We start from the raw sequence: 13,632 nt of genomic DNA, 5'->3' as shown, positions 1-13,632 counted from the left end.
AGGCAGTCAGAAATGGAGAAAATTACAGCCTTGCAGACAGAAAAGGGTAATTTTGACAGATGGATGTCAATTACAGAAGGCATGAAAACAGACCTATGCTGGTGGTTTCATAACATTAACACACAGAACAGAAAGCTTTTTAGGACAGGCACTAATATCAACTTATAATACAGATGCTTCCAACTTAGGCGGGGGGGCAGTGGCCACCTTGATCGACGGTCTACCTCTGGGAGTTGGTCTATGGAAAAGAGGCTGTTGCACATCAACGCCCTTGAGCTTAAAGCTATTTTGCTTGTCCTTCAGGCTTTCAGATTAGACCTAAAAGGAAAACATACCAAAGTGTTTTGCAACAACACCACTGCTATATGTGAATGAGATAGGAGGCACAAAGTCACCAGTTTGTAACAGTATTGCCACTGAAATTTGGGACTGGTGTATAGCTAATGATGCATGGATCACATGTTCACATATCCCAGGCAAGGACAACACGATGGCTGACATGGCATCGCGTGTAGTTAACGACAGGCATGAATGGAAACTTAATGTAAACATTTTTCAACTCTTATGTTGGGTATTTGGTACACCAGTCATAGATTTGTTCGCATCAAGGCTTAATAAGCAAATATCCTTGTTTTGCTCCTGGAAACCAGATCGAGAGGCGGAATATTATGATGCATTCTCACTAAACTGGGCGAGGTTTGAACTATCTTATATCTTTCCCCCTTTTTTCATTAATTACTAGATGTCTGCAGAAGATGAAAGCAGAAGAGGCAAGGGGGTGGATGGTTGTTCCCCTCTGGTCGTCACAGCCATGGATGGGGACCTTGCTCAGGATGCTGGTTGATCACCCATGACTTATTGCAATGAGGAGATAGGTTCTCACCCACCCATCCTCTATGGAGGAGCACCCGGTCATGCTTCACACCAGACTGATGGCATGCCTGCTGTCAGGAAGCAGTTCTGAGCACAAAGAATATCTGCAGGGGGTACGGATATCCTCATGGCCTTGTCGACAAAAGGTACACAGAAGCAGTACCACCCACATTTTAGGATATGGTCGCAATTTTGTGGTAGATGTAACATTAATCCCCTTAATCCCATTCTCACCAACATAATCAATTTCTTTTCTGATACTTTTCACAGAAACGTCGGGTATGACTCAATTAACACAGCAAGAAGTGGTTTCTCTTCCCTAGGCATCGTAGAGGACAGCTGCAGGGCCGATAACCATCCCTTAGTTATCAGATTTATGAAAGGGGTATTTAACCTGAGACATCCCTATCCAGGTACACTGCGATCTGGGACATTCAGCCTGTGCTAAGGAAAATTGCAGTCCTGGTATTCTTTGCACACGTTGTTCCTTAAGGCACTGACACTAAATTTGGTTATGTTGATGGTGCTGACCCAAGCTGCAAGGGTGCAGACATTGCATTTATTGAGTGTCAAGGGTTTATATATTGAGCAAGACTTAATTTCAGTTCCATTAAGTGGAAACATCAAGCAGTGCAGGCCACAGTTTAATGTGCATATGATTAAATTTCAGGCTTACCCCAAAAGTGCTAGTTTGTGTGTCTGTGTAACTTTACAGCAGTACCTTGAGAGGACAGAGGCCCTTAGACAGGGAACTGTCCAGAAACATGATAGTTTATTAATCAGCTTTATTAAACCACACAAAGCAGTTACTCGAGACACCATTGCTCGATGGATCAAGACAATGCTAGATAAGTCTGGGGTGGACACAACTAAATTCACTGCCAGCAGCATTTGAGCAGTTGCAGCGTCTAAGGCCAAGGCCATGGCAGTTCCACTTTCTTGTATTATGGCAAGAGCTGGCTGGACAAGGGAGAGTACTTTTGCAAAATTTTATGATAAGCACATTGGGGCAACAGACCTGTTTCAGGATGCAGTACTAGAATAGTCCTGAATTTGTTGGATACTTTGGGTTAATGCATACATAAGATCTGATTCATAAAGGAGCAGCACCTTTCATGTTTTTCTGGATGCAATGGTGGAAAAACCTTTTTCGGGGTAATTTGTATTCATGGTTTGCATATTGGATACAACATGTCTAGAGGGAACTTTACTTTCAGTTGTAAAAATGCAGGTCAGGATGGATTAGCCACAAAGGTGCTTGGTTGGACAAACTGTAAAGATCAAATGTAAAAGTGGCAAAATTAATTTTGGGATCAATGCAGCAAATAAAGGTTCATATTGTGTGCTGTTATTTTTAATCAACCTTCCTTGTAGGCTGGATGCTCAGATACAGTTTCCCAGGCACGACATCCACATGGCTTCAAAGCCTCATGGGAATGCTTCCCTCAGCAGAGGGTGATTTGATGAAGTAAAATTGTAAAGTACATGAGACTTACCTCTAGGAAGTTGAAGTGTGTTTGTGATTTTATGAAGCAAATTATCTCTGCTTGAGAGAAGCATTAACATGCCTATCTCATCCCCCCCTTTTTTTTAAGGTTATTGTACTTTAATGCACATACATTATTGGTTTATGTCATGTGGGTGATCGTTGCTTCAAAGTCTGATGGTTTGGTATGGAACAGCTGATCTGTTAATGCTTCCCTCAAGCAGAGGTGATTTGTTTCGTAAAATCACAAGCACACTTCAACTTCCCAGAGGTAAGTCTCGTGTACTTTACAATTATTCATTAATGACCTTCTCAACCAAACTTTTTGCCCTATCCACTCCTGCGCTGATGATACCAACCTATATCTTTCCACGTCCTCTCAGAGACGTCCAACCCTTCAGGAAGTCAACAGATCATGCAAGGACACCACAGAATGCCTGACTTCTCATCTCTCTAAGATTTCTGATTGGGGCAGAAAAAACTTAGTGGTTTTCAATGCCTCAAAAACTCAATTTCTCCATCTATCAACTTGACCCCCCCCAAACATGCGAAGAGTACTACATACAAGGACGGATCAGGCCCTTATACAGAGTTAGCATTTGGAGGGGTGAGAAAAACTGGCAGAGGCGCCGCAGAACACTTAACTTCATAGAAGCTGTTTTAGCAAGAGATGAGATGTGAAGTTTCCATTTAAGATTAAGAGTAAAGGACAGACCGAGAATATCTAGTGTGGAAGAGGGAGACAGTTGAGTGTCATTGAAGAAGAGGGGATAGTTGTCTGGAAGGTTGTGTCAAGTTGATAGATGGAGGAATTGAAGTTTTGAGGCATTGAAAACTTTTTTTTTTCACACAGCTTTATTAGATAGGGTGGACTCAAAAGCTTTTTGTCTCATCAACTCCCCTCTTCTGACTGACTGTCTTCAGCCTCTTTCTCACCGTTGAAATGTTGCATCCCTTTCTATCTTTTAGCGCTATTTTCATGCAAACTGCTCTATTGATCTTGCTAACTGCATACCTCTCCTCCTCCTCCTACGGCCTCGCTGTACAACACTTTCTTCTTCCTCTCACCCCTATTCTGTCAAACCTTCTAATACAAGAGTTAATTAGTATTCTCAATCATTCATACCTTTCACTGGTAAACTCTGGAACTCCCTGCCTGCTTCTATATTTCCATCTTCATACGAATTAACTTCTTTTAAGAGAGAGGTGTCAAGACATTTGTCCCAGAATTTTGACTAATTCCTTTGATTCATTTATGGAGAGTACAATTCAAGTGGGCCTTTTTTTTTCTAATATTATTTTTTTCCCTTTGGTAGTTATACATCTTACATAAAATTTTTTTAAATGTATTTCTTAGTACATTCATCTGCCCTGCCACCAGGAAGGGGTTAAAAAAAGGTTTTCAACACAGTACTATATAAAAGACTCCTATGGAAAATAACACATTGGAGGAATACAGGGAAGTATCTTAAACTGGATAACATACTACTTAACAAAAAGATAAATGAAGACAATAATAAGAGACACCCTTTGAAATTGGAGCACAGTTACTAGTGGTGTACCAAAAGGTTCAGTGCTTGCACCCATTATGTTCTAAGTATTACTGACAATAAAAGTGCAAGAGGCCTTGAATAGCTACATAAATTTGTTTCCAAATGATCCAAAACTCTTGAGAGTAATAAGGAACAACGAGGACTGTATGGAATCACAGAAAAATATTGAAAAGATTTGGGAATAATGCCAAATGTGGAAATTAGAATTCAATACCAAGAAATGCCATGTGATGGAGATGGGTAAAAGTAACAGAAGACCTACATGGGAATACAAAATGGGAGAAAAAGTTATTATGAAAAGGAGGGAAGAGAAAGACCAGGGAGTGATTATACAAGATACCCTGACTCCAGAAAGACATATAAATGGATTATATGCTTCAACATACAAGACACTATCACATATCAGGATGGTGTTCTATTACATGGATGCAAGTATGGTGAAAAAGATCACAACTACAATGATAAAACCTAGTAATGTGGTCAGAAAGACATCAGGAAACTAGAAAGAATCCAAAGGACCACTACAAAGATGGTGCAAGAAATAAAGGATTTTCCCTATGAAAGAAAGATTGAAGGAAATGGAATTACCAGCTTTAAAGGACAGACAGAAGAAAGATCTAATAATAACGAATAAGTTAGTAAACTGCAACGAAAAGGTAGATAGACAAGACCTGAGGATGACGATAGATGAACAAAAGGACACTCCAGGATCATGAAAATCTGTTTTTGAGGAACATTAAAACTTTAATTTCCCACAGGGGACAGTGGACATCTGGAAAGGCTTGAGTGAAGAGATTGTACCAGCAGAAAGTGTGCACAAATTTAAGGAAAAGCTGATTAAAAGTATATATGGAGACAAGTCACAATGAGCCCTGCTTGAACCCTGTAATATACAACTAGGTAAATACACACACACATACACATACCTGATGTTGGCACCCATAAAACACTTCCCTTTCAGCTCATCATACACTAAGGCCTTGTTGAGAACAGGTGTCACTGCTGGGAGACGTTCCGGGAGCAGCAGCCCACGCCGAGCTGTGCAAAGAATAAAGTAAAGTGGTATCGTTCTCAATATCATTGCATGAAATTTAGAAAACAAAGATGTAACCATTACTAGAATGATTATATAAGAAGAACACAAAACTATGACATACATTTTTTTTCAATGTTTCTAAAATGACAAAAGAAAACCTATGGAAGCCAGATGATTAACCATATGATACACATTAAAAATGACATTATAAATCATATTTCCTACCAAAGCTTATCAACTTCATTAATTTTAATAAAAAATGTAATAAAAAACAACACAAATGTCATGAACCTGCTACCTCACCTAGTTCGGCAAGAGCCAGACATCCTCCATGCCATGCCTTATCAGACTCCCGAGAAGAGAACAGTTCCAAAATTGCTCCAACAACTTCATCTCCAAATTCTTGTGGGAGCCGACCAGTCACTCGGCCAATACCTTTAGCAGCTGACCACCTGGGAAATGGTAAGCAAGAATTTCAAAAATATCATAGAAATAAGAATACTGTTGACCCTCACTAACTTGGACTAATAAGGGGAAGGGTTGGTCAGATGAACACAAATGTCCAATTTATACAAATTATCCCCCCCCGCCCACACACACACACACAGACACAAAAAAAAAGGGAGGAGGGAGCGGGCAGTTCAACTCGGACTGTAGGGGAACGGTGTAGGATTTATTTTGGGATTATGGTCTCCCAAAACCTTCAGACCCTAATTACCAGATGGTGTAGTTTATATTTTGATAATTAAATACCCTTCCCATCAGGTAGCCATTATTAAGTCTTGTGCAGTTGCGTCATAGCATGACTCACGCCCTAAACAATGATGCATCACTTAATACTTGTGTCTACACATGAAAAATCTATATGAATATTTTTCTCTCGATAAACTTCAACCTGTGGTGTGTATCTCTCTCACTGAGTGACTCAGTAGGTAGCCAGACGTCAAGAAGGGTCATGTGTCATTTACCTCACTTAACTCTTCAGATTATAATGTCCTTGAAAATATAAATTTAATGAGAGTTAGGATAAGAAATTTCAAGAAAAGAGCACAAAAAGAAACAAATTTATAATCGCAGACAGTTGTGGCTGAGAACTTGATCTTGAACCCTCGCCTCCCGTCTATCACGTATGTTATCTCCCCCTCCAAGACCCTTGCCTCACCCCATGCCTCACTGCCACGCTTCTCCACCCTCTGTCTATATCATAAGACTCCTATGATCTTTTCAAACACTATTTTCTCACTACCTTCATCATCACAACTACACCTAAACCTCCATTATCGTGCAAAATTGGTGCCTAAAAAACCACACAATAGCAAAAAATGAGATAACGGAAATGAAGAATAAATAGGAAATAAATAAATTGGTGCCTCAGTCCAAAAAAGTTTCCTAAAAAACCAGCTCTGAACAACAGAATACCACGCGTGAGACTGAGGGGTGGTGGTGGTGGCATTGGTGGTGGTGGTGGTGAGCAGAGTGACTGGAACCAATCAGCTCCCTTATTCAAAGCACATGACATGAATACACAGCGAAGATTGGCTGCTAGCTCCTCCTCCTCCTCCTCCTCATGATCATCATCTTTCTCCCCCTCCATCTCTTCCTCCTCCTCCTCCCCCACCTAAACATTCGTCGGTGTGCGGTTGGGATACAGGTAGTACTACTACTTCTTCTACTACTACTACTACTACTACTACTACAGGTACGCAATAAAGACTTTCCAGATGCGCTAAAACTGAATTTTGCAGATTTTCATGAGTGCGCAATAATGCCTCAACGCAATAACGGAAGGGCGCGATAACGGAGGGTTAGGTGTATACATCATCCAAGTCTCACAATAATACTATTACAAAAGATTATTTTGAGACAAAGTTATAAAGCTGGACAAAATTAATAGTATTTACTTCACAGTATCATTATCTCACTTCAACACACTAATAACAACTCAGTGTCCAGTTCAGTTATAAAACAGCAGATTGTAGTGATGCTGCTGATGGCTCCTTCCGAACCTTCATTGAAAAAAGTTTTGGGAATAGAGCAAAATGAATTGACAATATTTTTTGTTTTATTTTCCTCTACACAGTTGGACATATATCTGCCAACCTCTTCCGTAAAATGATCCCTAACAGGTTTGTGACCATGACCTGCTACCCTGTCATCCCTTTTTGTCTCCCTCTAAAGACACAAGGGAAAGAGTGACAAGGGGTTAAGGAAAGGAGGAGATGCAGGCAGTAAGGATTAGCACATCTCTCTCTCTCTCTCTCTCTCTCTCTCTCTCTCTCTCTCTCTCTCTCTCTCTCTCTCTCTTTGTGTTTATTTACCTAATTGTACTGTACAGGGTTTGAGCAAGGCTCATAGTGTCCTATCTCCATATCTCCATTTATTTAATTTTTCTTTAAAGCTATGCACATTATGTGCGGTAACAACTTCATCACTCAATGCATTCCATTTTTTCACCGTTCTATGTGGAAAACTGTATTTTCAATATCCTTCACACACTGCTTCATCATGATCATCTTTGCATGTCCTCTTGTCCTTCCAGCTTCATCTGCCACCAGCACTAGGTATTTACCTATTTGTACTTACCTATTTGTGATTTATAGGACCCGAGCTTGGCTCTTTATGTCCTGTCTCTTTTTTCACATTTATCAAGTTTGTCCTTCATCTGACTGACACTCGCGACACACACCATCTCTCTACTCAATTTGTTCCATTTGTCAATGCCACGATGTGGGAAACTATATTTCTTGACATCTCCCATACAACTGAACTTTTGTATTTTTTTGGGGTGTCCTCTCAGTTTACTGTTGGAAGACATCCTTATCCTTTTCTATGTAGGATATTCATTCCATTTACTATTTTATACATTGTTATCATATCTCCCCTCTGTCTTCTTTCTTTTAACGTGGGTAAATCCTGTCTTCTTAATCTGTCCTTGTATGGCACCTCCTTAAAACCTGGTATCATCCTCATTCCCAACTGCTGCACTCTTTCTAGTTTCTTCATATGTCTCTTCATATGTGGTGACCATATCACTGCTGCATATTCCAACTGAGATCTAATTAATGTGGTTAATATTTTCTTTACCATATTCTCATCCAAGTACAGGCAACCCCCGTTTAACGAAGGTTCACACAACGAAATTTCGCTACAACGAAGGTTTCATTTTACTACCATCTGCTCGTTTAATGAACACCAAACTCGCTTTAACGAAGTTTTATCCAGATAATTTTTTTCCAAATTTGAAAGCCCCACCATATCATGCAAGATGACAGGCTTTTGAATACACCAGGAGCTGCTGGTACTAAGGCCTGCCTCAGGAAAAATCCTGGGACACCTATAGAATAAAGATCAAGATCAAGATCAAGCCTCTCGTGGACAACACGCGCAACACTCACTCCCCAGTCAAAACATAACAGCCTCAGCAGCAGCTTGTCTCTCCTAGCTCAACTTACCACCAAAACGCCCTGCAATTGGCCTAGTGTTCGTAAGAAGACCAGGAAGTCTCTTACTCTCCAAATGAAGCTAGATATTATTCACAGACATGAGAGAGGCCAGAAAACTATAGCAGTGCTGGCCACTATCTTGACTCCATATTATACTGTCTCTATTTTCAAGTCAGCAGACTCTATTAAGGAGGCTGGTGAGACCGTATCTTCCTTGCAAGCTAAAAGAACCACCTGAACTCTTGACTCTACAATGGATAAAATGGAAAGCCTTGTGGAAATGTGGTACATAAGTTTTGTATGCAGTACAATGATGCGCACTTTGTTTACATTCCACAGGTTGCCGGTTAGTGTCTTTCCCGTTTCACTCTTCCTCCCTTCATAAAGTTAAGATCATCAACATTATAAAGTTACATACATACATACATTAGTGTACATTATAATGACTTAAGTTAAACTACCTAAATGTTTAACTTCATAATTCTTACTTTCATTAAACCTTTTACTGTACTATGATGCACTCTCGCTTTACTTACTTTCAATGGAAGTTCAAATCAGGGGGTAAACTTGTTATAATCGGTTCGCTTAACGAAGTTTCGCTTAACGAAGTGTTTTTTAGGAACGTAACCCCTTCGTTAAAAGGGGGTTCCCTGTAGTTGAATGAGAATCCAATACTTTGGAGTGTGCTGTAAGTTTTTCCAAATAATCTGTTAATGTGCTTTTCTGGTGATAAGTTGTTCTGTATAATCACTCCTAAGTCCTTTTCTTCACAGACTTCAGTTATTGTCTCTATCCCCAGCTGGTACTCCTTATAGAGTCTATATTTGCATTTGCCCATTATCATTACAGTCAACCCTCGGCTATCGCGACTTCAGCTATCGTGTTTTATTGCTATCACGCACCCATGAAAAGCTACTAAAATTTAATTATCTCGACCTCAGATGCCTGCTATCGCGCGCCCAACCATGACGTCATGGGATATCTGAGTGCTCATTGGCCAAAACCGCCTTCCTGCCAAGATGAAACACAGTCTCTGAGTGCGCGTCCTCCCCACTAGACAGTGATAGCCAGATTCTACCATTTTTTGTGCTCACAATGGCCAGCAACCCTCCACGCCGTCCTCCTACCATCGCCCAACGTAAACCAATGAGACAAGAAAGAACCCTAGCTGTGAAATGTTGTTTATGAATTTATTGAATTAAATTGGTACCAATGGATCATACATTAATTAAAGAAAAAGGTAAAAATGAGGGATATTAGGAGTAAAATTTGTGGTTGCAGCACCAATAACAATTTTCACCATTAGTTGTTCAATTCGGCTATCGCGTTTTTGGCTATGGCGCGGATATTTCGGCACCAATTGGGCGCACTAGCCGAGAGTTAAGTGTACATGACTTTTATTAATGCTGAACTCCATCTGCCATTTTACACTCCAATTATATATCCTGTTCAGATCCTCTTGCAACACATTACAATCTTCCACATTTCTTATTCTCCTCATAATCTTTGCGTCATCTGCAAACATACTCGTATAACTTTTCACTCCCCCTGGCATATCATTTATGTAGATCAGAAATATGATGAGACCAAGCACAGAACCTTGGGAACTCCACTGGTCACTCTCCTCCACTATGACTTCACTCCTTTACCACCGTTCTCATTTCCCTGCCTGTCAGGTAGTTTCTCATTCAGACTGCCAAGGTTCCCTTTATCTCCCCAATACTTCTCAGCTTCTACATTAGCCTGTTTTGTGGTAACTTATCAAATGCTTTTTTCAAATCAATGTACGCGCACACAATCGAAACAGCCATCTTGCTCCTGTAAAATATCAACAACTCTAGAGTAGAAACATAATAAATTTGATACACATGATTTTCCTTTTCTGAAACCAAACTGGTTCTCCCTTAAGATTCCTTCACTTTCTAGAAATTCACACCACTAGGCTTTAATTACTTCTTCACATATCTTACATATAATAGAAGTCAGTGAAAAAGGTCTATAATGTGTGTGTGTGTGATTGTGTGTGTGTGTAATAATAATAATAATAATAATAATAATAATAATAATAATAATAATAATAATATACGGTTTATTAATTTGGCAGTGCAACAAAAAATTTACACTGAAAATGTACAAAGGGGGGACATTAAAACAATGAAATGCTTAACCTAACTATGTATCTAACTTAACCAAGAAATTACTTATTGATTTATTTACTTATGACTTGCACCATAGTGGGCACCGCACTAAGGTGGTACCGGTCAGTGCGCGGTGCTCTTAAGGGCGCCACGCGATTCTGGTGACATGTGGCGCGGGCAGGGAGAGGCACGTCTGAGGGTAGCAGGTGGCGGAGACGTGGATGATGCAGCAGCCCTTCCCAAAATTTTTCCAAGGCATCCTGGTGTCTTGTGGCCAGCCCCAGCAGACTCAGGCAGGTCAGGGCGTCCTCGTAGGACCTGTAGGCAGGCCCAAGGATGACCCTGAACGCTCTCTTCTGAACCCTCTCCAGCTGTTGTCAATGTGTGAGGTTCAGGGAGGAGGACCACACTGGGGAGGCGTACATGAGCTTACGGAGTATAAAGGTGAGGTACATTCCCCTCAGCTCATATGCCGGTGCACCCAGAGACCTGATTCGGCGCAGCATATAGATCTTGTATGAGGCTGACCTGATGATGGTGGAAACATGCTCCTTCCATGATAATTGATCGTCCACCAAGACACCTAGAAGCTTGGTGTTGCGTACCACCTGTGTGTGTGTTTGTGTATTTACCTAGTTGTAGTTTTACAGGGCCTGGGCTTTATGCTCGTGTGGCCCCGTCTCTATATCTACACTTATCCAATCTTACTTTAAAATTATGCACACTCGTTGCAGACACTACTTCTTCATTTAAACTGTTCAACATCTCAATACATCTTTGCAGGAAACTAAATTTTTTAACATCTCTCAGACATCTTCCTTTTCACAGCTTTTTACTATGCGATCTTGTGCTTCGGATGTCATATTCTTCTCTCAGGATCAGTTTCTCATTATCCACTTGGTCCATTCCGTTGATCAATTTAAAAACTTGTATCAGGTCTCCTCTCTCCCGTCTTTGTTCCAGGGTTGGTAGATCCATAGCCTTTAGTCTCTCCTCATATGTCATCCCTTCAAATTCTGGAACCATTCTTGTAGCTATTTTTTGTAGTCTCTCCAATTTCCTTACGTGTTTATTTTTATGAGGGGTCCACACTACTCCTGCATATTCCAATCTGGGTCTTATTATAGTACTTATCAATTTCTTCATCATTTCTTTGTCCATGTAGTGAAATGTTACTCCAATATTCCTTCTCTAAAAATTCTATCAATATGGCTTACTGGTTGATTGTTTTCTTCCATCGTCACTCCTAAGTCCTTTTCATTTTTTACTTTCTCCAGTTCTACTCCATCTCCCATCTTATAGATTCCCTTGCGTCATCTTTCACTCTTTCACATTTCCATGACATGGCTTTTGTTCACATTGAATTCCATTTCCCACTTTTTGCTCCATTCTCATATCTTATTTAGGTCTTGCAGTAATTCACAATCCTCTTTTTGCTTTATAACTCTGCACAGTTTCATATCATCTGCAAACAGATTTATGTAGCTGTTCACTCATTATGGCATGTCGTTAATATAAATGAGGAAAAGTATTGGTGCCAATACTGACCCTTGTGGCACTCCGCTTTCTACTGCTCTCCACTTGGACTTCATATCTTTAACTACCGTCCTTATTTCTCTCCCCCTCAAATAATTTTCTATCCATCTCAATGTGCTGCCTTTTAAGCCACCCTTCTCCTCTAACTTCCATAGTAATCTTGCATGTGGCACTTTGTCAAATGCCTTTTTTAAATCCAAATAAATACAGTCAACCCATCCTTCTCTCTCTTGTACTCTATCAACTATTCTAGAATAGAAACTCAATAAATTAGTTACACACAACCGTCTTTTCCTAAAACCAAATTGGCTATTTGATATTAATTTGTTGTCTTCAAGAAACTCAATCCATTGTTTCTTTATTATTCTTTCACATATCTTGCATATTAAACTAGTTAGTGATATCGGTCTGTAATTTAAAGGTTCTTCCTTCCTTCCACTCTCATATATGGGAACCACCTCAGCTCTTTTTCATTCTACTGGTACTGTTTCATTTTCTATTAAGCATTTTATGATGTTGTATATAGGACTTGCTAATTCCTCCCTACATTCTTTCAGTATTTTACCAGAGACTTCATCTGGTCCCATTGCCTTGTCTTCATCCAGTTCCTTCATTAATTCTTTTATTTCAAGCTTGGTTACTTTAATCTCTTTCATATAGATTGTCTCTCTATTACCCTGTGGCCTCTCAAATTTGGATTCTTTAGTAAAGACCTCCTGGAATTTTTTATTTAATAGTTCTGCCATACTTTTGGGTCTTCCACCATCCCGTTTTCTCCTTTTAACCTTTCTATTGTTTCTTTTGCCTAATTTTTCCATTTATGAATCTATAGAACAATTTTGGTTGCTCCTTACATTTTTCGACAATATCTTTTCAAGTTCTTTTCCTCTTCCTTCCTCACCTTAACATATTCATTTCTCGCTGCCTAGAAGTTTTCCTTGTTTGTTGGATTCCTATTTCTCCTCCACCTTTTCCATGCTCCATCTCTTTTCTCCTTTGCCCTAGCACACCTTGCATTAAACCAATCTTTCTTTCCTTCTTCTTTTGGTCTATATTTTTGGACATATTCCCTGACTCCTATTTTGTATATTTCCATAAATAAGTTATATTTGTCTTGCAATGTCTCTGAGTTTTCCATCTCCTCCCAGTCTACGTTTTTAAAATAGTTCTTGAGATTCTCAATATCGGCCTTTCTGTAATTTAATTGGTCTCCTTTGTATGAATCGTCTCTATCCTCCTTTCCTTCTTCTATATCTATTTCTAATATTGCATGGTCACTCTTTCCCAATGGGCACTTATATCTTATATCATCATTTATTTGTATACCCCTTGTAAAACTAGGTCCAATCTCGCTCGTCGTTTCCTCTGAATCTTGTGCATTCCTTTACTCTCTGGTCCATCATATTGTCTATCATTAGGTTCAAGAATCTTTCTCCCAGGCTTCTTCCCCATACCACTTTCATAATTTTCCCAGTCCACTTCTTTACAGTTGAAATCTCCTACTAATATCACTTTTCTCCTTTCTTTAACGATTCTCATTACACTCCTAATTGTGTCATCTATCATG

The 13,632-nt window shown here is 39.7% G+C and overlaps 1 protein-coding gene across 1 annotated transcript in view; it reads right to left on the bottom strand.

Annotated features, from left to right (window-relative positions):
• The window catches only part of LOC123499074 (tubulin-specific chaperone D-like), a 563,551-nt gene that overhangs the window by 320,326 nt on the left and 229,593 nt on the right, over positions 1-13,632 (bottom strand). Inside the window, exons 8-9 of the mRNA XM_045246676.1 lie at positions 5,252-5,400; positions 4,839-4,950 (exon numbers count right to left, since the gene is read on the bottom strand). Of these exons, the coding sequence (XP_045102611.1) occupies positions 4,839-4,950; positions 5,252-5,400 (261 nt within the window). The remainder of the gene's footprint in view (positions 1-4,838; positions 4,951-5,251; positions 5,401-13,632) is intronic.

Source organism: Portunus trituberculatus, chromosome 49, assembly GCF_017591435.1.
Source record: "Portunus trituberculatus isolate SZX2019 chromosome 49, ASM1759143v1, whole genome shotgun sequence".
Classification (NCBI taxonomy): domain Eukaryota; kingdom Metazoa; phylum Arthropoda; class Malacostraca; order Decapoda; family Portunidae; genus Portunus; species Portunus trituberculatus.
Note: the sequence above shows the minus strand (reverse complement) of the source record. Positions and strands in the feature narration are given on the sequence as shown.